The following is a 27,341-nucleotide window of genomic DNA, read 5'->3' as shown; positions in this document are numbered from 1 at the left end:
GAGTAGCCACCCCAAAACTCACTGACTTAACAATCATTTATCCTAATAGCTCAGGGGTCATGAGGCTTCACTTGGCTGATCTTTGCTGGGCCTGCCCAGGCGTGCGTTGGTCCGCTGAGTGTCCATTGATGTAGGCTAGCCTTGTCTGGGGCAACCCGGGTAACTCGGCCCTGCCCCTCTTGTCTGCCATCCTCCTCCTGGAATCAGCGGGCTAGCCTGCACCAATGGTAGAGTACATGAGAGGCTAGCAAAGGTGCATATGTCCGTTTCAATCTCACAGCTAGTAACATCTCATTGGCCAGGCAAGTCACGTGGATGAGCCTAGCATGGATGGGAAGGGCCGGGGTGGCTGGCACTGCAGAGCTATAGGCAAAGTAGGAGGGTCCCGTGTGGAGTGACAGCTTGGGGCCGTCTTTGGAATCTCACCATGGCAGACGCTTGAACAGAAGGGATCTAGTCCCTGTATCATAAATGCACAAGCTTCAATTTTCTTCTTTGCAATTTAGCAGTTTGACAACACTTGGAAAACTTAGAGGCTCCAAGTTGTACTCACTTTGGGCATCCATTAGCCACCAATCACATCCCTACAAGGACCCCCACTGCCTTCCTCACTGACCTCCCACCTCCCCAGGTATTGTGGCTGCCCTGACCTGGCCAGCCTCACTCCTCGCTGTTGCCAATGTCATCGACAACCCCTGGGGGGTGTGTCTCCATCGATCAGCGGAGGTTGGCAAGCACCTAGCCCACATCCTGCTCTCCCGGCAGCAGGTACCTGGGAATGGCTGTGGGTGGGGGCTAGCGGGGAAGGGAGGGGGCTGACTTGGGCGTAGCCATCAGCCCGAGAGTCAAGCCCATGTGGAGGAGCTTTGGAGGAGTGGGTGGTCTTCACTGCCCCTCCAGTTCAAGTCATGAAAATATCCTAGGATGAACCAGTAAGAATTACAGACTGTGCATCTCTTGCAGGTAATTAGGTGAGAACTGAATAACAGAGCCCTGTGCAGGGATGGACAAGGCCAGGTGTCCCTCCCTAGAAGTGCAGAGCTACCACCTGAGCAGATCATCAGTGGTCCCAATACCATGTAACATGGTCTGGGTTACATCCACATTCCAGACAGTCGGATGCAGGAAAGTGGAATGAAGGGTATTCCTAGAAGTCACACCTCTTGCTTCCTTCTCACCCCCTGGTCAGCACTCAGCCTTGCTGCCACCGCTAGCTACAGGGGAGTCAGAGCAACTCAGTCTTTGGCTGGGTAGCTGTGTGCCCAGGAAAACTCAGGAGTTCTATTACCAAGGACAGAGGGGGCACAGGTGTTGGGACTTTGCCACAAAGTTCCTGCAGCATCGCAGTACTGTTTAATGGAGGGTTTGCTATGGTAGTAAATGGAGGTGGGAGGGCGGGGGGAGGAGGGTGGATCCCTGTATCTGCACAAAAGCAAGGACAAGGAACAGACGGGCGAGAGCAGACCAGACCTCGGGAGCGCACCTGCTCCTTCCGTCTCCTTCCGTGTAGAACGTGTACCCTAACACCCCGGAGAACTTCCTTTTTCTTGTGAGTTCCCTTTCCTAATAGTTCTTTTTTCTTTTTTTGAAGAAATTTTATTGGGGAACAGTGTGTTTTTCCAGGACCCAGCAGCTCCAAGTCAAGTCGTTGTCGTCAATCTAGTTGTGGAGGGCGCAGCTCCTTGGCCCATGTGGGGATCGAACCGGCAAACTTGGTGTTATGAGCCTGCGCTCTAACCACCTGAGCTAACCGGCCTCCCCTCTAGTAGTTCTTTAGTCAGAAAGTTCCTCTTTATATCTAACTCACTACCTGCTCTTATCATTTACAGCCAATATATCACGTTCCACCTTCCTATCTAGAAACAGAACAGCTGTCCCTACCATGTCGCTGTTCGCCTTCCACCTCCTCTCCCCCCTCTCCAGGAGGGCCCCACTTCACTGCAGTCATTTGCCACAAGGTAGATGAGTCCTGTCTCCTGGGGAACAAAGAGATGGCGGCTGGATAATGGGTTGAGATGAAAGGGAATTAACCCTGCCAGAGGCTTCCTGTGTGCTTTGGAGGAAGCCAGCTCCCTCCGGCAGGTTTGCTCCTACATAAATGAGGGCCCTGACTCTCCTGATTAAGACATCAGAGCTCCGTGGTGGGAAGAGCACATGCATGATTCAGTGAGCACCAAGCAGGCACTGAGGAAGGAGCATGCAAGGGCCGCCCTCGTCAGGACTGATGTTTTGCTAGAACTGGCTGTGTCCCCTCCCAGACACCTGTGTCCTTTCGACCCCCAGGGCCAGCGACCCGTCACCTTGATTGGCTTCAGCCTGGGAGCCCGAGTCATCTACTTCTGTCTACAAGAGATGGCTCAGGAGAAAGGTGAGCCTGGCTTCTTGTCACCGGGGAAAACCCTTCCCAGGTTTATTCCTCAGTCCAGAGGTTCTGGACCATGTGTCGCGAGTCTTGTGACTGTGTCTTGAAAAGCAGACAAAATAGTTAAGTCATTTGGAAAATGGTTTATTGTTTTTGTGTGTAAGTTAGAGTGGATGTGAGACAGTCCTATAGTAGTGATATCGGCCTTTGCGTTCTGATGCGTGTTCTCGAATGAGATGGAAGGGAGTGGGAGAAGTCTAAAATCGAGGTGTCCGCAGGGCCGCGTTCCCTCCGAAGGCCCCAGGGGAGAGTCCTTCCTCGCCTCTTCCAGCTTCCGGTGGTTGCCATCAGCCCTCGACGTTCCTTGGCTTCTAGATGCATCACTGCTCTGATTCTGCCTCCATCTTCACACCTCGTTCTTTGTGTCCCCTTCCCTTCCCTTCCCTTCCCTTCACAGTGTCTTTGGATTTAGGGCCCATCCAAAGGCAGGATGATCTCATCTCAGGACCCTTACCTAATCATATTTACATAACGTAATCACATCTGCAAAGACGCCTTTTCCAATTAAGGTCTCATTCACAGGCTCCAGGTGGATATATCTTTTTTTTTTTGTTTTGCGGGGGGAGCACCATTCAACCCACTACAGACACCTTTGGGAGTGTGTCATGCCATCCAGTGACTACTTTCTGTGCTGAGACAGCAGAAAGCTTGAGTGCCACCGCTCTGGGCCTCGGGTGGGCGAGGTCTCCAGGACAGAATGCCTCTTTGGGACAGATCTGTCATCAGAGGCTGCCCAGAGGAGGGGGTTGGGGGACTGAGATGCAGAGCTTGGGGTACTTGGGGCAGGTCCACTGCTTGTGGGACCCTGACCAACCTCTCCTGGTGAGGCGCAGCAGCAGCAGGACCCTGAGGCAAGCGAAGGGACTCCTAGGCTGATACTAGAGGGTGGATGGGAGAGGGATAGAGGAACTCTCAGCATTCTTGCTCAGGGTTTCCTCGGAAACCTCTCTGAGCCTCAGCTTCCCCGCTTACAAAGCAGAGTTAATAATTTGCACCCCACGTACTTGCTTTGAGGAGCAAGGGGGGTGCCCCATGTATAGTGTTTTTGCAAATTACAAAACCCACCATCGACCAAATTCAGCTCACGGATGTCAGTTCGCAGCATCTGCTCTTCAGAGTTTGTGCCAGCCTGCGGCTGCCCCTGAAAATAGCCTGTGGCCACTCTCCTTGGTCAGCCGGGGTGTGTGATCTGATTGCTGACCAATTGCTAGCAAGTAAGGAGGGCTGGGAATGTCCGCCCTTGGCTGGACCGGAGGGAACGGATGAGTCAGGGCTGACTGGTGTTATTCTCAGCGTTGATGTTACCATTGGGCATGGGAGAGGCCCTGGAGCTTGGGCTCGATTCATTCCTGTTCTTTATCTTTTGCTACAATGTAACCCCAACATCACCTTGAACTGAGAACCAGAGCTATTTTCCTGGTTGCAGAGGCCAGGTGGACGTCCCATGCTTGGCGTTCCCCGTGGACAGGCCAAGCCCCTGTGTGTGAGCCCTGCCGTGGGCCTCACCATCTTCTCTCTGCCATTTTGCAGGGCCCCAAAGCCCCCGGTAGCTTTCAGCAGCCTCTTTTCACCTGGCTTTGTCCACATCAGTAAGCAGCAGGGAGGCACCTCTCTCCTCTTTCCAGTAGCTTTGGGTAACCTGGGACCACCATGTGGAAGGGCCTGGGAGCCAGCTCTGCGCCATGTTCACCAGGAACACCCAGGTGGGGTCAGAGGTCAGGCAAAAACCACTGAGGAGCTAGGGCTGGACCTGGGCTCGGGAAAGGTGGCGTTCCATGTCTACTGCAGAGAACATCGCACCTTCCCTTCCTGCATACATTCTTCTCCCACCCCGGCATCCCCAGAGACAGAGCAAGTCGAAAGGACATCCCTTACCTGCCTTTCCTGCTGTGTGTGGTACAGGTAACCCACCTGGGACCTTCCGGCCTAACGGGAGGAACCCCCTGGATACCCACACCACCTCCCCGTCCTCAGCTCTTCGTCCCCTCCGGGAAATGGCTTTGCTGAGCTGCAGCAACACCACTGACTCCTTCTACATAATATCATCTTCTGGGTCCCTGCACCTTTATGCAAGTGATAACTATTCTATCAAAATCTCGGGAAAGATGGGGCAACTACTTCTCACACAAAACACCAGAGCGTTTGCTATAAAAACCTGTGGGTTATAGAGAGGCAGGCTGGGTGTGTCTGTCAGCTATTGGGGCAGTAACGCCACGTAACAAACTACCCCCAAACTCAGAGGGTCACAGGTCCAAATATCTTCATGCTCAGGATATACAGGTTGGCTGTGGCTCACTTGCTCTAGAATAGGGTCTGTATCTGTCTGTGAATTGGGTGGGCGTGGCTCCAGGCTGCGGGCTGGGCTCAGATCTGCTCCATGTGTACGCGTATTTGTCCTGGTGAGGTGGGGGGGGGCAGCAGCCACCCAGGGCATGCCGTTTTTATGGTCCATCACTAGAAGGCCAGAGCCAAGCCAAACCACCGACGCACAATTAAGACCTCTGCTTATATCGTATTTACTAACATTCTGTATCAGTTATTTATCGCTGCAAACAACCTTTCCACACATAGTGGCTTAAAACAGCAATAACTGATCATTTCTCACACTTGTATGCGTCGACTAGGCAGTCCCTCTCCTGGCTCACTCGTGCAGTGACAGGCAGAGCTGTCATGCCTGGAGGGCCCTAGCTGACCTCACGCGCTGTCTGGCCGGCAGTGTTTGCTGGCAGTCACCTGGCGTGCCTCAGTCCTTTCCTTGAGAAACACTCACCCTCCCGAAGGCCTTCCTGACGTCCTTACATGGCGTTCTCAGGGCAGCGTTTCAAGAAGGCAAGAGTGGAAGCTGCAAGGCCTCTTAGGTTCCAGAATGCATCACTTCTGCCACATTCTGTTGGTCAAAACAAGTCACAGGCCAGATCACATTTAAGGGGACAAAGAGAGGAATAGATTCCTCTTCAGAGTGGGAGGAGCGGCAAAGAATTTTCAGCAATGTTTAACTTTCCACACAGTCTGCTGGCCAAAGCAAGCGATGGCCAAGGCCTAGGTTGGTGGGGTGGGACAATGCACTCCACCCACAGTGGTGGGGGAAGGGAGTGAATCTTGCCAGGCAGTAACCCAGACTCTCATGCCGGGGGATAGAAGGCATGGGCTTTGCAGTCAGCTGAGACCTGGGTCTGAGTCCTGCCTCTGCTCAGCTGGGTAGCCTGGCTTGGGCAAGGACACAGTCCCTGTGGACAGCCATCTCTCCATTTGCAGTGACAAAAGCCAGAGAGCATGGAGTCCGGTGCTGGGCCTGGTCAGCACATCGTTCACCACCCTTCAGGTTGAGGTGCCCCCTTCAGGCCCAGGGCATGGCTGCAGACTCCCCTTGCTCTCTAAAGCTGCCCACCCACCCCCACCCGGGAAGGCTCTTGAAAAGTTGCCATCCTCTGTGCTGTCATCATTTTGCTCCTTTCCTAGTTATCTGTCCTCCAACCCATGCTGCAGACCATCTGTCAGGCTCCTCATTACCCAGAGTGACGTGAGCTTATTAATAGGACCAATTCTCAATTTCGAGGAGAAAGGCATGTCTTTGTGGCTGCAATTAGCATAAATTACATGTTAACTTCAGATTGTTAATACAAGCCAAGCCTTCAATTCCCTTACTGATCACATTGAATTAATTACCATTTCCCATTTGGCTGGGTGGCAATCGGAAGTGAGTTCGCCCATCAGCTGCCTCCCAAATGTGAGGCTGGAACTGGCGGGGGGGAGGCAGGTGGCCTCTCAGTGACAGGGCTTGTTAGTGAGACACTGACATGTTCCTGTCCCTCAGCCTTTTGGGAGGCTCCCAAAACAGCTGCCTTCCTGCCTCTTTCATGGTCATTGCTCCCCACCCTGGATCTTCATGGCCCACTGACAAGAACTGGGGCTTTGGTATTAGGCAGTCCCGGATTGGGGCCCCCACTTTGATACTGACTAGCTGTGGGACCTTGGGCAACTCACTTAACCCCTCTGAGCCTCAGCTTCCTCAACTGAATTTGGGGCTTAAAACCCTTACCTTGAAGTCTTAAAATGAGAGGATGAATGTGAAAGTACCTGCCCCAATTTGAGCATACTCATAAACGTTTCTTCCTCTAAACACTAACCTGAGGACCTGCTGTGCACAGGGAACTATGGTGAGTGTTGTGTAGATAGAGGAGCTTGTCATTTTGTGTCTGCTTTCCAGACCCTGTGTTAGACCATGAACCCCATGTGAAACCGGAGGCCAAATGAATCCAGGGCTCATGCTGCCTGCGCTGCTCAGCCAATAGACCGACACAGGAGTTGGGCATAGACTAAGTGTTTATTATCAGAGCACCGGCAGTCTGAGAAGGCAGCGGGTTAACACCTCCAAAAACTGCCTTACCATTCTCAGACCAGCCTGGGGTATTTAAGGGAAAATCTGGGCGTTCCTCCAGAGGCTATGTGATGGCACCGGGGGTCTGCTTGGAGCCTCCCTGCTGGCCACGTGGTTCTCCGGTGGAGTCAGCAACCCAGGAACAATGATGGGATTAGCCTAGAAAGAACGCTAGACCATAGATAGAGATTGTGATCAGTAAGCCTAAGGGTATTAATCATAAGTTTCAGGGTAAGTTTCTAAAACAGGGAACTGGGTGGCACAGGGGACATTTCCAGCTCAGCCCAGGGGGGTGATCTATCCTTAAGCTATAGGTCAAGGAAAGGTGAGGCTGGGGATGTTGCAAGGCCCCTATTATGGGGATCGCAACCGGGCCCGGCTTCACATGTAGGCAGGATCTGCCTGTACCCCACCCACCACTTCCCTGGCACCTGGCACCCGGCACATTGTGAGTGCTCAGGAAGATGGAGGAACTTGACTTTGGGCAAAGGCATCAAGCACACACTGATATGCTTACGAGCCAGTTGCAGACTCACTGTGTGCCAGGCCATGTACTGAGCACTTTCATGCCAATCTCACAGCAACCCTAGGGGATATTCTCCCCGTTTCACGGATGAGAAAACTGAGGCTTCAGGGGTAAGCCACGCAAATCCTAAGTGCTAGAGCCAAGACTCAACCCCAGGCCTCACTCCTAACCACTGTGCTCTACTTTGCAGAGGACCTAGACCTTGAACCATGGGTGGGGGTCATCCAGTAGAGCTAGAGGGAAGGGGGTTCCAGAGAGTCAGGCCAGCAGGGCCAGGGCAGGCTTCTCCAGGGTGTCTGGGAACGTTATGTTGAGTGTTTCTGCAGCCTATGAAGGGGGACCAAGGTGGGACAGTGGGAAATGGTTAGGACAGGACCCTGGCACACGGTCTCGAAGGCCTGACTCAGGAGTCTGACAGGTTAGATGCTGCGGTCCCTGAATCATGGAGTGAATGAGTCGTTGGGCAGATCCTGTGGACGGAGCAGCTGGAGGGAGTCAGTGCCGGGCAGCCAGGAGTTCACCCACGTACGCACACTCACACACACACTGCAGCAACTCAGCCGACCCCAAGGGCCTCTGACTCCCCCACAATTCTCTAGATTAAGTGCAGACTTCTCAGCATGACTCACAGGCCCTGCTCATGACCTGCCTTCCAGCACCTTCTCCCACCTTCTTTACCTCGCACCGGGCGCCAGCTCAGTTCCCGAACAGACCATGATCCCTCTTTCTATCTCCTTTCTAGATAACTCCCACTTACTTTTCAGTCCTCACTTTGTCTGGAAACTCCCTTCAAATAATAATAATAATGGCAGTAGTGGTCATGGCAGCAGCATGCACTTATATAACACGCTCTGCATTTCCATGTGCTGAGAACAGTTCCAAGCTCTTCACGTATATTACCTTGTAATCCTCCCAACAACTCTATGAGGCTGATACTATTATCATGCCCATTTCACAGAGGAGTAAACAGAAAAAACGGAGTTTACGTAACTTGCCCAAATCGCAGGGCTAGCAGGCGGCAGAGCAGGCAGTCTGGCTAGAGACTGTGTGACCTTGACCTCAATGCTAGACTGTCTTTCCAACGCACTCTTCCATTCTTTCGTGAGCATCTTCCTCAGCTGGTCTGGCTGTTGTTTTGCCTGTTCACTTGTCTGTCCTTCCAGTCCGCTAGTGGTTGTTACCTAGGAGTACACAGCAGGGTACTTCTTTTCCCAGAATATAAATGCCAGGGCCCTACACAGAAAGGGTCAGGCACCTTATCTTGGAAACAGTCCCCTGGGCAGCTCTGATGCGAAGCCCCAGCCAGGCACTGTGCCAGGCACTGTGGGACACTCAGGGTGGGGGTGCTGCTTCGCTTTCCTGTCTGTACCCCGAGCCTATCACCATGCCTGGCACATACTGAGTGTTCAATGGACAGCTGACGTGTGAGCCAAGTGAAGGAATGAGCCCCGCTGTGAGTCGGGGACAGTGGGCTGCGTCTCCACCTCCCCCACTTGCGCTAAGCTCCTTACAGGGGTGAACCATACCATTCTCAGCTTTGGGTGTACCCAGCACGCGTCACAGATGCTCATAAATATCTGAGTTCTTTTTACATTGGCACTATAGGTCATCCACATTTTACATAGAAAACCTTTACATTTTAAAAGAAGAAGTAAAAGAAACTAACAAGCATTTGGTAGGAATCTAACCAGAAGGCCAGTGGTCAAAAGTGCAGCCGGTTTTCTCCCCTCTGGTCACCTTCCAAAGGAACAACTCATGGCCAGACGACCCTGAACATGAGTCCTTATTCTCAGCTGGCCTGACTGTTTTCCTCCATTTAATAACATTCCGTCCCAGGCAGTGTTGGGACGGGAGGTGAGAGAGGACTCTGGTAACCCGTTGCCTTGATCTTGGTCAAGAACACTCTGAGAAGGGATCTGTCCCTTCGTTGGCCATGGCCTATCCCAGATGTGAGCAACTGCTGTGCACACGGTAGTGGAGGCGTGGCCCCACTTTCTCTCTGGGACAGCAGGCCCCTCCCATCCACCCAGCTGGCTGAAGCCTCAGCGACTCCACCGGAAGGGAGAGCCCTGTAGTGCCGGGCCTCAAAGTTCCTCTTTTTCTTTACAGAGAGTAAGTAAGGGCCCTCCTGGTGGTTCATAGAAGTGGAAAGTTGAAAACAAAACACAGTGACCTGCAGAGGGGAGCTGAGAGGTCCAGAGTGCTAAAAGCTATATGCTTATGCATGACCCCTTGAAAGTCCTGCGGGGGTTGGGGGGGGTGGGGCCTGGGCCCCAGCAAGCTGGCTGGGACTCGAGCAGAGCCCTTCTCGCCAAACTTCTTTAACCCACACCACAAAGTAAAATGAATAAAAACCCAGACACACACATACTCACAAAAATACACTCATGCGCATGTGTGTTTATGCATGCACCCTCCAACGTGACCCTCATCTTCCCCCTGTTCCCCACGTCCTCTTTTCCAGCAATCCAGCGAGCCTCTGGCCTCCAGGGCTTTACAGCTTACCATCCAGTCCCCACCCATTCAACAGATGGGCTAGGCACAGCTGGAGGGACATAGCAAGATGCAGGTCTGTGGTCCTTGGGTGACGGGGCCACATAGCTCTTCCCCACTGAGAAAAGCTACCAGCTTAGGTGCTGCCAGTGTGCAGGCTCTGGTGTTAGGGCATCTGGTTTGAGTCCCAAACCCACCACTAGGCAAGTCGCCTAACCTCCCTGAACTCCAGGTGACTTGGGTGAAATACAGCAAATAATAATAGTATTGATGTAGAAGTTGTGAGGATTGAATGCGATCATGCTGGCATGTAGTGAGAGCCCTGTAATTCTTATTGAGTGTTTATTATCACGCTAGGAGCTGTCTTAAGCTTTATGGGAGCTGGCGCACAGTGTTGGAGTACCCCACACACACACACACAGGTGACATGGCCGTGGACCGAGTTGAGGAAAAGTTGGCTTCCCGCGGGGATGGGGGGGGGGCTGCAGTTCTCTTCCTTCCTGTTGCTGCACCCGCCTTCTCCCGTCTTCCTCCCAAGTCCTGGCCTTGTGTTACCGATGGGGCACCCTCAAGTCTCCAGCTGGCCGTGATCATGAATGAATTATTCACCCTTCCCCCGGAGCTGCTGTCGCGCCTCTAACTCATCCCAGCTTGGCTGTCTAGTTTCAGTTTATTTAACACTGATTCATCTGCACACCTAGGAGACCCTCCTAATGGCAGGAAAGCTGTCATTATCTGAGTTAGGGTATGTAAAAGAGGAAGTACTCTAATGCGTTGGAATCCACTAATTGTTTTCTGGATTCCCTTGAGACTTAATCATGAAATGGAGCAATAAGTCCCACAGAGTCACCTCAAACCCATAATCCTTCAGCCAGCCTCCCCTCCCCACGCCCTCCTAGCTGTAGCTCATCCTTCTCTCTCCCCAAAGAGCCGCTGCCTATAGAATTAACCATCTTCACAGCTTGATCTTCCTTCTTGGGTGATGTTTTAAACAGCAGGGAGTTACTGCTTTGGGGATATGCCACCTTACAGCCAGGCCTGCCCTTCGCTCAAGCTCAGTGTGGTCAGCTGCCAGTCAAATGGGTGTCTAGACGACAAGCCCCTTGATGGCAGGGATCGTGTCTGACCAACCTCTCTGCCTCCTGTATCTGGGATAAAGCCAACAGAGTGCATGTCCTACAAGTGAATTGAACTTGAAGTTTAACATGATAAACATTCACATTGTATCAGTCAGGATCGACTAAGGTATGCTGCAGTGACAAACACCCCCCAAATCTTAGAGGTTCAACACAACATAGGTCCGTTTCTCACTCGTGCTACCTGTCCACTGTGGGCAGGCTGGGGCGCTGATCATTTGTGGTCACTCAGAAACCCAGGCCGATGGAGGTTCCTCTCTCAACATGTGGTTCCTCAGTAGAAGGCAATACGGTGACTTATATACTGGCTCTTAAAACGCTTTCACCTGGAAGTAACACAGGCCACCTTCACTCATGTTTCATTGGCCAAAGCAAGGTACGTGGACATTGCCAAGATGCAGGAGGGGCCTGTGACTATTCCCAGCTGTGCTCAGAAGGCAGAGAGCCAGACCTGTGTGATAAATAGCACCAGTGATTGTCACGCTCCTTCTCAGATCCACTGTGGGCACCTCATTATGCCATACAAATAACACTAAGCAGCAGGCTTCACTCCCTGAATACATACTAGAGCTTCACACTCAATTAGCAGCCAGAAGACCTTAGTTGGATTCTGGCCCCTGTAATTAATTCTCAGCTGAGGCGTCACCATTCTCACCGAGCCTCGGGCGTTTTATCTACAAAACAGGAATGTTGCTATCTTCCCATACCCTGCCTCACCGCTTGGAGGACAGAAGTACACCTTGATGGACAGCCAGAGTGGGGCAGGCCCTGAGGATGCTTGGTGAGAGCCCCAGTGACTCATGGTACCCAGGTGCTCAGCCAAGGGGTCCCCATGCAGACAGAGGCAGGAATGATACCCAGCGTGTTATCCACAAAGGACCAGAGCCGAGGCCAGGAGAGAGCTGGGTCCAGTCTGGCAGGGAGCCGGCCCCAGGCAGGTCCCAACCAAAGCTCCGAGCTCTGTTGATGGCGATTGGCTCCAGACCATGCTCAGGGCCCAGCAAATCAGGGAAGAAGTCGTGAAAATGCCTTGAAAATGTAGTGCTGCCCGCAAATGGGAACAACTATAACAACAGTAATAGCAGTAGTAGCAACAGCTGCCGTTTATAAAGGCCCAGCGCTCTGCCTGGGTTTTGCTCAGGGATTCACGTGCATTTTCTTCAGCCCTCACAACCACCCCATGAGACCCATCACCCTGCCCCATTTTTCAGATGAGAAGAGTGAGACTTAGAGAAAGGTGGAGTCGCTTGCCATAGAATTAAGACTTTGATACCTTTCCCTGACTCCAGAACTCCTACTTATATTTTTATTTGGGGCCTCTCCTGGTTAGATGTTGTCACTCAAAGCAGTATCTCAAATCAGACCTTCCAAACAGAGACTGTTCAAAATCAAATTCACTCCATTGGCTCGTATTCATTAATCACCGACTGCATGCCAGGCCCCATGCTTGGTGTTGGGAAGATGGCAGCGAATAAGCCAGTGGAGGCCCTATCCTCAGGAAGCTTACAGCCCAGTCTGTTGAAATCATCTGCCCTCCTTGAGACATGAGTTGGGGTCTTGCAGAATGGTTATGGGGGTCGGAAGTGATATGTGTCAATCATCTGAAAAGCACCAGGCACATAGTAGGTGCTCAGTAAAGGGAGTTCTTGCTGTTCTGCCACACCCAGGCCTGTGGCGGCAGCCTGGCTAGGGCTGACCCTTACACTGAGCACCCTGCTCTTAGGTGGAGACCATAACCTCCACCACTTCAAGCCCATAAGTACTTAGCTTAGAACATAGAAGGAGTCACAAGAAGCTAGCCCCCCCCCGCCCCCCAGGATGCAGTCAGATGCTCAGCAAGGCTGCCAGGCTGCTCTGCGCCTCCCACAGCTTCAGGCAGGTGGTCTGGGTTTGCAGAGGCACAGCAGAGGCTGGACTGCGCTCCACCATGTGTCATCCTAGAGATGGGTGAGGCATCTCCCGAGCTTTCTCCATCTGTTACTTGGATGCTCAGAGCAGCCTTGCCACATAGTCAGATGCACCCAGGCCGGGCGGGAAGGACTAACTCCCAATGGGTATACCTTGCAGTATGAGTATTGGAATGCTCAGTGTGGCTGAGGAATCTTCAGGCAGAAATAGATTCAACTGGGGTTTACTGAGACCCCTACCACCTACTTGCATGATTGATTACAATGATCTAATCATCATCTCATCAGCTAACAATTATTGGGCCCTTCTATGGGCCAGCTGTAGGTAAACATGCACCTTATTTTATTTAATCCTTGCAATAATGCTATTAGGTTTGAACTATCCCCATTTTACAGATGAGGAAACTGAGGCTTACAGAGGTGCAATAACTAGCCTACAGTTACATATGGCTACTAGTCATGATGAAGCTGGAATTTGGATCCACAATGGCTGACCCAGGTTCTTTTTCATGACTTGATCTCTAATCCTTAGAGCAACCTCAGTCCAGGATAATTGTCTCCATTTTGCACCTGAGGCTCAGTGTGAAGCAAAGTCATGTGCCCAGGTGGGTCCATTAGGTATTTTGGGTTGTAAATCCTAAGATTTCCATCAACTGCTCTTCCTTCAGCCATACCCAGCGTCCCTCTCTGCCCAAAACAAGGAAAACGGGGGTTCAGGCAACTGCTGTCTGCTTAGGTCCAGGCATCCCGTGCCTGTTCTCACTGCCTAGAATGCTGTCACCTCCCCCTGGCCACCAGCCTGAAGCCAGCTCAGACACGTCCTTCAAAATGTGGCTCAAAGATTCCCTCCTCCACAATCCGCATAGAAGGAAGACTCAGGCTCAGGAGAATTTTGAAATGAAAAGTTGTTTCTTGCAAAAAGGTGTAAACGGGTTCCACTTCAGAAGGCCTGGCTTGCCAAATTACACACACACACACACACACACACACACACACACACACACACACACACACACACACACACACACACACACACACACCAGGCTCTTAAAGGGAAAACATACTCACGATTACCAAGGTTACCAAGTTTTTATCAGTCTGTTTTGATGGAAAAGGAGCCGTTTTCTCCTGAGATGATTTCTCACGAAGCCACACAGCACATGCAGTATCTTCAGACATCAGCCTTCCAAACACTGGGGACAGAGTTGTTCTCATTAGGGAGTCAGCAACTTATGGGAAATGCTCATTCATTCTGGGAATTAGACAGGGTGACCCCGTTATTTTCGATTTATCTCAGAGGGTCAAGTATGGATTTGTTTTTGTTTGGGGTGCTAATCTCAACGGGATGAAATGTCTGTGCTTACGCCCAGTGGCGACCATCTTATTAACTCTGATCCTCACAATGTCCTCATGAGGCAGGAATTATTCATCCCATGCCACAGAGGACCGAGACTCTGAGCCAAAAGAACTTGCCCAGAGTCGAAGCAGGGAGGTGGCAGAGCTGGGACTCCTGCTCAGGACCTGACCCCTAAATCGGGGTCATCCTACCTCGTCCGCCTCCTCCTGCCCACTCGCTCACCCTTGACCCATGCGTCTGTTTCAGCCCTCCCTCCGCGGTGTCATGTGTCATATGTCAGGTCTCTGTCCCCTCCCAGAGGGTGATCGGCTTCAAGGCAGGCACTGTCTTTTGGGTCCACCTCTGACCCTGACCTTGGCACATAGGAAACGCCCAATACATGTTAGTAGTCGATTCATGAGTGAGGGCCATGAAAGCAGCCATGAAGTCTGCTGTGCATGCCGCCTGCCAAGAACGGTGCCCGGGGCCTTTGGGTGCTGAAAGGCTTGAGCTGCCTCAGCAAAGTAGAACCCCCAGCCCCCAAGACCTGGGTCAGCTGCTTGATCAATTGCCCAAACCTCCTAGTGACCCAGGGCACTGAGGCCACTCCGCCTCCAGACTGCCCAGCGGGCGTGATCAGCCAGCACATGCACACCCCATGCAATGATCATGCACGCTCTAAACCAAGACCAGACGTACACCTGCCATATGTTTGTGCCTTTGGGCAGGAAATGCACATAGCCAGAATTCCCAGAGATGAACAGTCCACTTCTGACAGTGTTCCATCTGCCAGCCAACGGGATGAATTTGCTTTGGGAGTGACTGACCCTCTGACCGAGAATATTTCTGGCCCCAGCAGGTGGCGAGGGCAGGGATGGCAGTGCCCAATGCCAAAAGGAGCCACCATCCAAGTACTCATTGAGAGGCCCTGGACCCCAGATCGCAGTAGATTGTTCATTTGTCTGTGTATTTGCTTTAAAAAGGTTTAGAAAATTAAGTAGTTGGAAAGTGAGCTCAATTCAAACTGACTCATGGTAGCTGGCTGAGCCAGGAAATGGCCACGTGAACCGAGAAATCAGCTGTGCTTCAGTTTACTTATGCATTTATTCTCCTCTTCACTCCAAAAGGATTCGAAGAGAAATAATTAGAAGCATTACATATTGTCTCTGCCCGGTGGCCCTGTCCACGCAGTGGGCGAGACATCACGCAGTGAGTCAGCTTGCATGTCGGTGTATTCATCCAGCAAATAAAAGCCTGCACTTTGGGAACTGGAGTCCACTAATTAAGTCAACCCTGGCTCCCCCATCTCTTCTCCATCTGTAAGCTGCCTCCATGTCATCACTTTTCCCTGTGGCAACCAGTTGAGAATGAGCTGAAAGACGGAGCACTGGACCTAGAGTCTAGAAACCTGAGTTCAAGTCCAGGCTCTGCTACTTACCGTCTGGGTGCCCTTAGGCAAGTCACCTCACCGCGGAGCTTCAGGCTAGTTAGTAAAATAGGACACTGAGGCCTTTTGGGAGTGTCCTGGGACTTCATACCATTTATTGAACACTTACTATATACCAGGCACTATGCCAAACTGAGCGCTTTGCATATTTTGTCTCCTTTAATGTACAGAGAACCCTGAGATGTAGGTGTGGATATTCCTTTTTTACCAATGAAGAGGTTGAGGGCAGGAACTGTGTCCACTTCCTTCTCCCCTGTGTCACCAGAGCCTGGCATGGGACTTTGCACAGAGAAGAGGTGTAGTGACGTACCTATGGCAGACCAGGAGCCTGCCTGCTGTCGCCTGTCTGACTGCACAGCTGGCCCCCCAGCACAGAGGCAGTGACAACACAGCTCTTGGCACATGGTAGATCTTCAGTAAATGTGGGTTCCTTTCTTCCTCTCTCCATCCCTTCCTCCAGATGGATTTATCTGAGATGCACTCACTGCATCTGCTCGCTAAACACGGTACCATCTTTAGACGACTGGCAGCTCCCAGGGGGGGAATGAGAAGCAGAATTGAGGATTCATTTGCTGCTTTCATCTAAACTAACGGCGTCTTTCCAAGAGGCTTGCCTGGGGATTATGCCAACTCCTTTTGAAAAGCATTTGCTTCCTCTCGGGGATGCAGACACCTTCGATGTTGGCCAGGGAGGTCGCTGGTACCCTGAGGGAGCCCTGAGGGCTGGGGTCCCTGGATAGCCAGCATGTCCACAGGTCTGGCCCTAGGCTTTTCAGAAACATGATTTTATCCTTTTTGCACCCAGAGCTGATCAGAGCTCCATGAAGCAGACTCATGAGAGATCGTGTTAGAAACTGAGTGCTGATTCATTTAGGTCCACCAATAATTGTCACTCTCAGCAGATGGAGCAGATGTCCATGCTCGCTGCCCAAGTTCCTGGGGAAGCAGAGTATCTGCCAGCTTCTGTGGCGAGCACAGGGCGAGGGAGAGAACGGCCTCCAGGAACGTTTCTTTTCCTGGCCACGGTGGGCCCTGATGACCAGCCCAATCTCATGGAAAAAAAAACCCTCCAGTGACCATTCTTTGTTGCCTGCCCTCCTGACCCACCCCTTCATTCAGAATTTTGTATAAGCAAGACCTGTGCAGGAGTCTTGGTCCATAGAAACTGAAGAATCCAGCCTGTCTGCAGAGAAGGAACACTCCTGGGGGGCGGGGGGAGTTCAAAGAGGAAGAAAACACCCCAAGTCTCGTTAATTTACATATTAATTAACCATCTCAGTTCACAACATTCTGTAATGGAAACTGTTGGGTTTTTTTTTTTCCCTTGTATCTAGGATGCCCATGATCATCAAGCCTGCTTAGCCAATATTGTCCAAGTTGGTATCTTTTAGAAAATTGCCTGGCCTGTTGTGCAGAACAGAAGATAAAAACGTTCCCGCCTGTGGGTCCGTGCATACCCCACTCTTTGTGTTTTAATGACAGGGCGTGAATAGCAGGAGGCTCTGTCCCTGCCACCCCAGCACACGATGTCCCTGTGTGAACTCTGACCTTTCAGGTTACTAGTATATTCTTCATTATTCTTTATTTCTTCCATCTTTTATTGATTCACTTACCCAAGCCTCTACTTGTTTATTTGTTTGTTTGTTTATGTAAAGTCCCATCTCCTTCCTCAAAGGATTTGCGGGACTTCTTAGGAAATACAGCCAGGAAAGCAACAACTTATGGATAAATATAAAACATCAGGACCAGAAAAACACAAATGTGGATTTGTGTTTTGGGAGGCTGGAGTCCAGGGGAGCAGGGTCTGGAGCAAGAAGAAGCTTGACCCCTACAGCCAGGTCTGGACCTGAATTCTAGCTGTGCCACTTACTAGCTGAGCAAACAGGCACATATACGGAGCCCCTAGGCCTCAGTCTCCTCACCTGTGAAATGGGTCTAGTAATACTTCAGAGGATGATTAAAAGAAGCAAGTAGGGTAATATCTGTGAAGCACTTAGCGGAACAACTAATAGTAGTAAGTATTCAGTAACGACTATTTTTGTGACTGTTATGGCCATTATAATATTTTCTCCTGTTATTACTCAGTTGCTGTAATTGAGCTGTGAATTTAGCTAGTAGCTTCCTAGCAATCAAAGCAAAAATGGAAAGTGGATGACTGCCTAATTCTCATTTTCGTGAGGGGATGTGGAGATGCCAGCTCCACAGGTAACAAGACCTTCCATTTCTACCTGGATTATTCCGTCCGAGAGTCGTACCCTCTCCGTTTTGGAGCCTAGTGCTTGGGTTCAGGCTTAATTAGCCATCAGAGCCTCTGACATCTCTGCTTTTGGATAGCTAGAAACATCAGGGCTGGGGCTTACAGACCTGGAGCCACAAGGAGCATATCCTGGTTGGGAATAATCTTTCCAAGAAGCTGCCTGATTGGCAGCAAGGTTGTAGCAGAGGCTTCTTGGAAACTAAGATTAGAAATAGCGATCTCTTCAGCTTTGGCGAGCACCTGGGTACTTGAAAGACTGTTAATTAGGCGACAGGTCCCAAATTGGATTTTCATTTGGGTGATTTTACACTTTGTAATTCAGCAGCTGCTAGAGATTGAGGCCGTCATGGGACTGTGGCTGAACCTGGATCACAGGCTCAGAGAGCAACGGAAAGCAGAATTTTTAGTCCGCCCTTCCACATTCCTCTGCAGAAGTTTGGTGGAGAACAGCTGCTCGTCTCTAAAATAAGAAAGCATCGTTCCACGGGGCAGAGGGAGGAAGGGAGCTGACACTCGCTGAGAACCTGTTGAGAATCCATCTTGATCTTCTTCCGAGTCACCCTGTGAGGTGTGGGCATTGTTACACCTAGAAGCACATGTATTTTCCATTTTTAAGGATGGGGAATCAGAAGCCCAGGGAGCTTAGGTGACTTATCTAAGGGCACACAGCCAGTAATTAGCAAATCTGGGGTTCTAATCCAGGCGTGTCTGACTCTAAACCATTTCCTGTGAATCCTGCTTTTATGCTTCCTCTTACGATGAGCTTGAGGCCCACAAATTGCTTGTAACCTAGCTAGGAGAATAAATACCTTAAAACAGGTAAATAACAGTACCAAACACTACATCACAGAGCCTAGAAACGGAGCCATTCAGAGGAGGGATCCTTTTTTCCCCAGATGGCAGGGAAGGCTTCAGGGAGGAGGTGGCAGGCCTTGAAGAACAGGTAAGCTTTAAGAGGCTGTGCAGGAGGCCTTAGAGCCCAGGACTGGCAAGATCCAGAGGTATACTGGGGAATGATCTGGAAAGACAGGCTGCCTGAACCAAGGTTTCCGCTAGGACGTTGGGAGAAGTAAGGTTGGAGAGATGAGCAAGGTCCAAACACAGAGGTTCGCCCTGTCGGATGGAAGGCAGAGACCCAGATGTAGGCTCTGCCTTGACTCTTTAGTGTTAGCGCATCCTCTTGATGTATTTATCTGTCCATTCGTCAGCAGACTAATGTGCCGGGACCCGTGCAAGGCACAGAGAGGACCAAAGGTAACCCGACTCCATCCCTACCTGGGATCTTGGACAGGAGGGGACCTCTCTTCTGAACGCAGTCCCTACCCTGTCCTACAACCGTCCCCGCCTGCGGTTGTACACACCCACCTCTTCTTCTTCCCCAAGGCTGGGGTCTCCAGCCCCCTTTTGGCCTCGCTTTGGGTTCCCTGTAACAGGGCTTGTTGAACTGCGCCAAACGAAGCCAGTTGCTTGAGTGCCCTTTATGCCAGGCCCGTTGCACGTAGTGTCTCATTGTCACAGCCAGCCAGGGAGAGAGGGACACTTGCCCCTGGTTCTCAAGAGAGCAGGTTCAGAGATCTCAGGGGCTTTGTTCACGATCACACAGCTTGTGAGCCACAGAGCTGAGGGTGGGCCTTAGGCCTGTGTGACTTCCACATCAGGGGGCTCTACACTGCCCCATAGGGACCCTTGAACTTGTCCCTTTAATTTTATAGCTGAGTGTTGACCCAACTTGCCCAGACAGCACAGCTAGTTAACGGCAGGGCCAGGTCCGGAGTCCCAATCTCAGGGTTCCTCTTAGGACTCCAGGGAGCAGCGGGTGCTCTGAGGTGTGGTCAGTCCACCCCTTGGAAGGGGGCTCCCATCCTCTGAAATTGGAATGGCATTCCAGGAAGCTCTCGTGCCTGTAGACGCTAGAGCTTTTGTGGTCACCACAGCGCCACCTTGTGGTGATATTCGGAGTGAGGGGCACGCCTTCACAGAGGAATGGCCTCCTCCAAGCCCAGCCCCAGGCCGGTTTCCAACGCGTGCGGGCTGCAGCGGGTCCACTGACTGCCTTCCACTGAGGGCTTGTGCAAAACCAAGTAGCTGCCCCTGCTTCCTGAGAAAGTTCCATGCCATCCACTTATATCCTTCTGGTTTGCACTTATTAGGCACCAAAGACTCAAAGAGGGGAAAGAACTAATATTTATCAAGTACCTGCTGTGACAGGTGTTTCTAGACAGCATCCCATGGAACCTTCCCAACAGCCCTGGAGGTTAGGGATTCTTGGCCCATTTTCCAGGTTAGGAAATGGACAGGTGCGCTCTGGCCCCAGCTTCCACGGCCAGGCAGTACAGGGCCAGCATCAGACCCCTGCTTACATGTTATCAAAGCAAAAGCTCTGCCCATCTAAGTGCGACTGGACTTTCGGGCAGCAGCTGCCCAAAGTGTGCTGTTATTTCAGTGACCATTTTTTCCCAGATGAAAATCAGGAGGAAATAGTCTGAAAGAAAATGTCTTAGAAGAAATAAAAATTAGACCCCATTCGTGACAAATTACCTTGTTTTTTTAATGACCAAAACACTAAACATCAGGTTTATGTGGCCCTTTTATTTTTTAAGGTAGAGGGGAACTCAGGTTGTTTTTGAGACTTTCACAGCCTCCCAAAGGTCACTGCGAGGCCCCTGCCGTGTGGCAGACCCAGGTGGAGAAAATCATTGGCAGAGAAGAGGAAGGTCAATGACCAAGTTCGTGACATGTCACCAGTTAACCTACCGGGGACCTGGGCTCAGGCTAAGGAGGTCCATAGAAACACATGCATGCTCACAGGGACACTCAAAGATGCAGGCTGCTGCTCGGCCACTCCACAATCTGGGGCTTCACAGTTTGGCTGGGCTATTCATGCAAGGAGATGTGAGTTTATCATAAAAAGTTATTACTGGGCCGGCCAAGTGGTTCAGTTGGTTAAGAGCTCGCTCAAGAGTGCAAGCTCTGAGCAACAGCGGTTTGATTCCTAGCCTGAGCTGAACTGACGCTGAGCTGCCAACAGGTAGCAGGGTGGCTCAGCTAAAAAAAAAAAAAAAAAAGTTATTACTACCAGCAGCTTTATCGGTGTTCTCTACCCTAACTGTTCCTACCAACAATCGCTGTGCCATCTGTTTCAGAAATGGAATAGACTTGTAAAGCTTAGCAGGGGGTAAGAGGAAGCAACCACAGGGAAATCTTATTTTGTACCTAGATCCAGTCAAGTTAAGTAAATTACCTGTTGAAGTATGACCACTTTTTAAAATAGCTGTGAACCTGACATTGTATTGGGTTGTCGGAAAAGACATGACATATTTTTTCTGTTTTTCGTTGCAAAAATGCGTCATGACTTTTCCGACAACCCAAAAGTTCAGAGAACATCAAAAGTTAAGTGAACTCAGACTTGCTAAACTATGATCAGTGCTGTGGACAACAGGCAGTTGTGACCATTAGCAAGATGACAATAACCACTGTGGATTTATAGCCAGGTTTTCCAACTATAGTCATTCTCATACAGCTTCATGATTTGTGTCATTTCTATTTACCATGGGTGTTCCTCTTTAGCATTTTTATATCAACTCATAATCTTTACTCATATAAATTTATTGTATAAGGAAACATTACTTTAAATGGAAATTCAATATTACTGGTCATAAATGAAAAGAATTGTAAAAACTACGTTAAAAATAAAACAATACTATTAAGATCTAGCATGATGCTGTCACCTGCCAAGGCTCTAGGCCTGAGACCTTTACTCTTTCTTTAAAAAGGAAAATTAACAAATAATGGAGAAATATTAGAGCTATATTGGCAGCTTCTAGAGTGGCAGTGGTGTGGACTAATTAGCCTGAAAATTCTCCCACTACAAATACTCCAGAAATGCTAGACAAACTATAGCAAATATCCCTTTAAATGCTTAGCTGAGTTCCCAAAAAGTAAGGCATTCACCAGAGGTAAGAAACAAGGAGGGAACAGAAAACCAGAGCAACAAGCATGTGCCCTGACTGGAAAAGGGAAAATGTCTCCTCAGGAAATTCAGAGACACAGGACCATGCCTCACTTGGATTTAGAGTTCAAATTTATACTACCTGCATGACCCAGGAATCCCCAAGTCAAAAATTGGCACCAAACTACTCTGGAGAAAAATAGGTCCTCCATCCAGGCTACCTGGTTTCCAATACATGACCAACTTTTAAAATGAGCTCATAATTTAGACTTATAAAACACACACGGAAAAAAAAAACCACCATGTGGGAAAGTCACAGGAATAACAAACATCAGGATTAGACCCTCAGTCCTCAACAGAACAGTTTGAAGGGGCCTCCTCAAAAAAAAAAGTATGTTTATAATTATTAAAGATAAATTAAAACATTGAGAATAAATATAAGTAGAAAGAATAAGATGCTGGAAGAAAACAGGGGCATTTGAAAATAAATCAAATGAAACTTCTAAAATGAAAAAAACAGTCATTGAAATTAAAATCTTAGTGGGTGAGTTACACAACAGATTAGACAAAGCTAAAGAGAGAAGAAATTAATGGGAAGATTGATTTGAAGAAATTAGCCACAGTGCATCACAGAGAGAGAAAAAGAAGAAAAAGGGAAAGAAAAGTTAAAGTTCAACAGTTGCCTAATACAAATTCCAAAAGAAGAGAATACGAGAGAGGAATAATTTATTGGCTGAGCATTTTCCAGAATTGATTTCAGAGATTCAATGAGCATGAGTCTTGAGCAGGATAAATATTTTACAATTAACACACATCACAGTGAAATTGCCAAACTTCAAAGATAAAGAGAAGATCCTAAAATACAAATTAAAAAAGTATTACTTACCAACAAGGCCCAATTAGACTGATGAGACTTCTCAAAACAACAGTAAAAGCTGGAAGAAAAAGAAAAAGAACTGTTAATCTAAAATTCTATATCCAGCTAAACTATCATTCAAGACTGAGAATGAAATAAAGATATTTTCAAACAAAGACTGAACAAATTTACCTCTTGCTGCAATAACTGCTTAAGGATTTACTTCAAAAAGTGGTGAAGATGACTGTGATAATATGGAGAGAACATCTAGCACAGTGTAAGGACTCCAGGACCATACCGGGTAAACAGTAACTGCCCTTATCACAATTGAATCAAAACCTCCAAACTCCCTGCCCCGCTCTATGTCTGATATTGAACTTGATCAAGTTTAGCACTTGAACACCCCAACTTGATCTTGCAAAAAGAAGGAATCCTGCCTTGGCTTACTTACCAGTTTCTGGGTGGACCCTCCCTGTCTTTGCTCCCAAAACCACATCCCTGAAAACCAGGTACTCGCCAACAGCCTGACTGGGCCACCTCAGTACCCTGGCATTCTCACCCACTCCTTCCCCTTCTAACTAGGTGAGAATTCAAAGAAGCTTTCATCCAGCACTGGTATCACCTGGGATTTTTAGTCCCTTATTGCACATGAGTTATCAGTATTTGGCACTGTTTCAAATATATTGTGTTTGCAAAAAAAAAAAAAAAGGCCCTAATTCTCTCTACCCCTCCCTGTACCTACATCCTTTTCAGTATAACCTTGGAGCTCTTCGCTTCAAGAGATGGAGTCTGTTTCTCTACCCCTTGAATTGGGACTTGACTTGTGACTTGCACTGGCCAATAAAACGTGGAGAAAATGACATCATGCCAGTTTCAGACCTAGGCCTCAGGAGACTTTGCACACGGATTCCATGCTCTCCTAGAACCTTGCCAGTGTCGCAAGAACAAGTCCAGGCTAGCCCACTGAAGGATGACAGACGACATGGAGCAAAGCCATCATTGGAGCCAGCCCTCAGCATACCGGTCCAGCTGGCTGTAGACACATGAGTGAGCCCAGGGGGATCAGCAATGCCTGGACAGTCACAGCAGAACTGCCTGGACAATTAGTAGACTCATGAGAAATACATGGCTGTTGTAAGCCACTAAGTTTGGGGATGATTTGTTACACAGCAGTAGCTAGCTGATAGAATACATATGAGGTTTTATTTATGTATATGCCTATGAGGTGTGATCAAAACACAGTGAATGTTTAAATTTTTTTTTAAATTTATTACAGAAAAAGACACACATTGCTATTAATCCCCCTCGTTTCGAACGCACTTATCCCATCATTCTTGCCACTTTCTGAAGCAGTTCTGGAGTGTCTTTCATGAATGTCTTTAGTTTGAGGGGGATGAATGGTAATGTTTATTTAAACATTCACCATATTGTTTGATCGCACCTCATATATATATAATGAAACTGCTTGCTCTATACTGGCTCATAGCCTGCAGCTTACCAGTAGCTCTATTCCTAAAGTATTTTGATGTACTCAGTTAAACTACCCTTTCTGATGGGAAAATTGAGTTCATGTGTCATGTATGGACTGATTGCCAGAATGCTCCACCCCCAAAACAGAAAGTGCATCATGTTTCATGGGGGCCCCGTTTTCTTGTTGTTAGCAATATCGTCTCACCCACTTGGTTCGGCAGATGTGCCAAAGATTAACAAAGCAAAAAAGGTCACATACCCTTGGCCTTGTGCCCACATTGGGATACGAATCTTCTAGCAAATTTCAGCCTGATAATGTCTCTTGAATCAACCAAATTAGAAACACTAATCTTGGGGCCAGCCGAGTGACACGGTGGTTAAGAGCTGGCTTGGGACGCCAGAGGATCCCACATATGAGGGCCAGTGACACTGCCCTCCACAGCTAAGATGCTGAACAACAGCTCAACCTGGAGCTGGGCTGCCATGAGTCTCCGGTGACGGCGTAGGCTGCAACCCCTGTTGCAGTGGGTTGCCATGGGCTACCGTGTGTAGCCAGCAGCCACCGTGAGTGACAGTCCAGAAGCCGGCAACTGATCTGCCTCGCCCGGGAAGAGCACAATGATGGTGCCAACTTGGGCCAGTGAAGCAACGTCCTCCACAACTAGACTGAAGAACAAAACGACAGCTACTTGTCTGTTCCCCATCCCCCAATTCCCCAATAAAAATCTTTAAAAGAAAAAAAGAAACACTAATCTTGGCAGGTGTGTGTATCCTGTTTCTAAAATACAATTTTAGAAGATGTCACAGTTGTCAAAAGACATTTATATTTTGGTTCAAGATTATATTTGACTGCAAAGGGAGGTGGGACAGGAGAGTGGGAGAAAAAAAATGTAGGGATAACCAAATCCAACTGTGCCACTTACTGTGTGACACTTTTCCATAAAACGGGCATATATAGGCATGCTTACCTTCTAGGATCATTATGAGGAGTAAATGAAATAATATATGTACAAAGCACTTAGCCCAGCCCAAAGCAAGCTGTGTTGATGATAATGATGATAAGAAAAGAAGGAGGATTAAGGAATGGAATTGCAGAACTTTGCTTTTTAAAAAGCCTTTGCAGCAAGAGCCAATTTCATTCCCAACGCCTATGAATTTAGACCGACATTACTGCCCATGATATTTGCAAGAAGACACAACCAAGCAAGAGAGTTTGTCAATAAGCTCACACAGATAACGTTTAAACGTCCTGACCCTTGAGTCCCTAAACTCCCACTTGGCTGAAAACTATTTCTGGGCTGTCACTGGATGCCAGCGGAAACGCAGAGCCGACTGTCATTCAGTCAGCTGGCTCTTTCATCTCCAAGACAGCAGACATCACAGTTGATGTGATTTAGTTCCCTTCCGCGGAATTCATCCACCAGTTGCTTTGTCCTCGGACAGACCCGGCTTTAGTCCCGCCAGGTAGGAGCAAGGAGAGGTCAGGCATGCGGATTAATTTCCAGGGTGCCAGGATGCTGGTAATAGTGTTACCACTTTGCATGGCCAAATAAAAGAGATGGGGGTCAAAAGGGAGGGACAAGCCTGCTTCGTCCCCTAAAGAATTCATCCCAAATCCTCATAATATGTCCAAATGGGTTTCATTAGGCAATTCTTTCTGGTGTGAACCTTATTCCAGTGGGGGATGAAAGGGGAACAGTCAAAGCTTCCTTTTCGCCTTTCTCTGTCTCCCTTTCTACCTGTCTGCCTCCCACTCCCTTCGGCAGCTTCTCTCTGTGTGTTTATCAGGGTGTGTGTGTGTGTGTGTGTGTGTGTGTGTGTGTGTTTGTGTGTGTCTTTGGAATGGGTTTTGTTTATGTTAGATGCAGTTCATCTCATTTCCTTCAAGGTCTGTTTTCTGGGCGCCACAGTCAGGAGATAATTTTCTCCTCCATTTCCCACTTATCACTCACTGCACACATGACCCCCCGCCAGGAGAGAGCAAATCCTTCTTTTTTGCTCCTCAACCTTGAGATCCTTTGGTCTTTGCAGCCCAGGAGAATCTCATTATTGACAGCGTGACAGGCATGTGGGAGTGTGTAATGTTGCCTTCCCAGCCATTCGGTGAGATTTCTGTGTAACTCCTAGAGGAGGGATCTGTTTGGAAATACCTGGAAAGCTCTACGCAGGTCTGCCTCACTTTGAGAAAGCCCCCTGTATGGAAAAGACAAAAGGACGAAGGTAAAGCCAGGAGGAGTTATTCCTAGTGACAAAGGGCCCCCTCACTGTACAAAGGATTTTCCATGGGCTCTTAGAGCTGGCCCTGCCTCGTACATTTTAAGAATGTTTCATTTTAGCAAAACTCCATTTATATAGAATTTTAAAGACCAAAGCTATAGTGTAGATGGAAGTTTGCTCTTATAAAGAAGCTGTCTGTTCTCGGCTCCTGATTTTTTTTTGAAAAGCTAAGGCAACCTCCAGACTGAGAAGTGTCAACTGGCATGAAAGACAGTTCGGGGGATATAATTAATAATGTTGTAAATATTTTGTAGGGCATCAGATGGTCACATGTCTTGTTAGGGAGACCGCATCATAGATGGGGTAGAGACTTGATCACTGCACTGTACACCTGAAGCTGATGTTGTATAATATTGTATGTCAACTATAAGTGAATTTATATATAGTCACGGGATGTGGAGTATAGTGTGGGAGTGGAATCAAGGGAATTGTAATAGATATGTATGATATTGGGGGAAAGTGGGGTGGCAGATTGGGGGAGGAGGTTGTCACTTTGAGGGTTAAAAAGTATAACTATTGCACTGTGTTGTACAGCTGAAACTAATTCTAAAAAATGTGTATTTCACAATAAAAAATAGTAATTAAAAAAAAAAAAGAAGTGTCAACTGGCAAAAGTGTGATATCAGGAATCCAGCGGGAACCACCGAAAGCACAGGAGCAGTTGACAAGATAGAAACTGATTTATCTGAATTCTGGTGGATAAAAGTAAGCGAGGACAGTTACACAGCAGTGTGAATATACTTCACACTACTGAGCTGTACACTTTAAAAGGGTTAGGATGGGGGTCGGCCAAGTGGCGCGATGGTTAAGAGCTGGCTTGGGACACCAGAGGGCCCCGGTTTGGATCCCACATATGAGGGCCAGTGACACTGCCCTCTACAGCTAAG

General features: G+C 49.0%; 1 protein-coding gene across 1 annotated transcript in view; it reads left to right on the top strand.

Annotated features, from left to right (window-relative positions):
* The window catches only part of TMCO4 (transmembrane and coiled-coil domains 4), an 88,190-nt gene that overhangs the window by 43,283 nt on the left and 17,566 nt on the right, over nt 1-27,341 (top strand). Inside the window, exons 10-11 of the mRNA XM_019666654.1 lie at nt 632-768; nt 2,284-2,368. Coding sequence (XP_019522199.1) covers nt 632-768; nt 2,284-2,368 — 222 coding nt within the window. The remainder of the gene's footprint in view (nt 1-631; nt 769-2,283; nt 2,369-27,341) is intronic.

Source organism: Hipposideros armiger, unplaced genomic scaffold (assembly GCF_001890085.2).
Source record: "Hipposideros armiger isolate ML-2016 unplaced genomic scaffold, ASM189008v1 scaffold_477, whole genome shotgun sequence".
Lineage (NCBI taxonomy): Eukaryota > Metazoa > Chordata > Mammalia > Chiroptera > Hipposideridae > Hipposideros > Hipposideros armiger.
This window is presented reverse-complemented; position numbering and strand designations above follow the sequence as displayed.